The sequence below is a fragment of the Colobus angolensis genome, unplaced genomic scaffold (assembly GCF_000951035.1).
Source record: "Colobus angolensis palliatus isolate OR3802 unplaced genomic scaffold, Cang.pa_1.0 Scaffold61, whole genome shotgun sequence".
In the NCBI taxonomy this organism is placed as follows: domain Eukaryota; kingdom Metazoa; phylum Chordata; class Mammalia; order Primates; family Cercopithecidae; genus Colobus; species Colobus angolensis.
Window position 1 is genome coordinate 6,244,515 of NW_012119710.1, and position 361 is coordinate 6,244,875.

Genomic DNA, 361 nt, shown 5'->3' on the forward strand with positions numbered 1-361 from the left:
CGAGACAAGATGCTGCCCGGGCTCAGGCGCCTGCTGCAAGGTAAGAACCCCGGCGGCGGGAGAGCGGAGGGCATCCTGGGGAGAGAAGCAGGGCGTCCCTTCTTTCAGGGATCTAGGGTGGGGCAGTTGGGGATGTGGGGTAACCTGGGGAAGGGGAAAAGCTCAGCGCTGGGGCCGCGCCCCCGCCGCCAGGGCTGCTCTCAGCAGGAGGGCACTTGGCTAGGAGCCTGCAGGCGCGTGCGAGGAGCTCGTGACCGAGGTGGGACACAGGGGACAGGTGGACCCGGCCCGGAGGGGGAAGGGAAGCTCAGGTTCCACTGTCCCGGCTCCACCTGCTCCGGGGGACGCCGAGGACTCGGGC

General features: G+C 69.5%; 1 protein-coding gene across 1 annotated transcript in view; it reads left to right on the top strand.

Annotated features, from left to right (window-relative positions):
* Window positions 1–6: 6 nt before the first annotated feature.
* The window catches only part of RTN4RL2 (reticulon 4 receptor-like 2), a 25,487-nt gene continuing 25,132 nt past the window's right edge, over window positions 7–361 (top strand). The window contains exon 1 of the mRNA XM_011963572.1: window positions 7–40. Within this exon, the coding sequence (XP_011818962.1) occupies window positions 10–40 (31 nt within the window). The 5' untranslated portion in view covers window positions 7–9. The remainder of the gene's footprint in view (window positions 41–361) is intronic.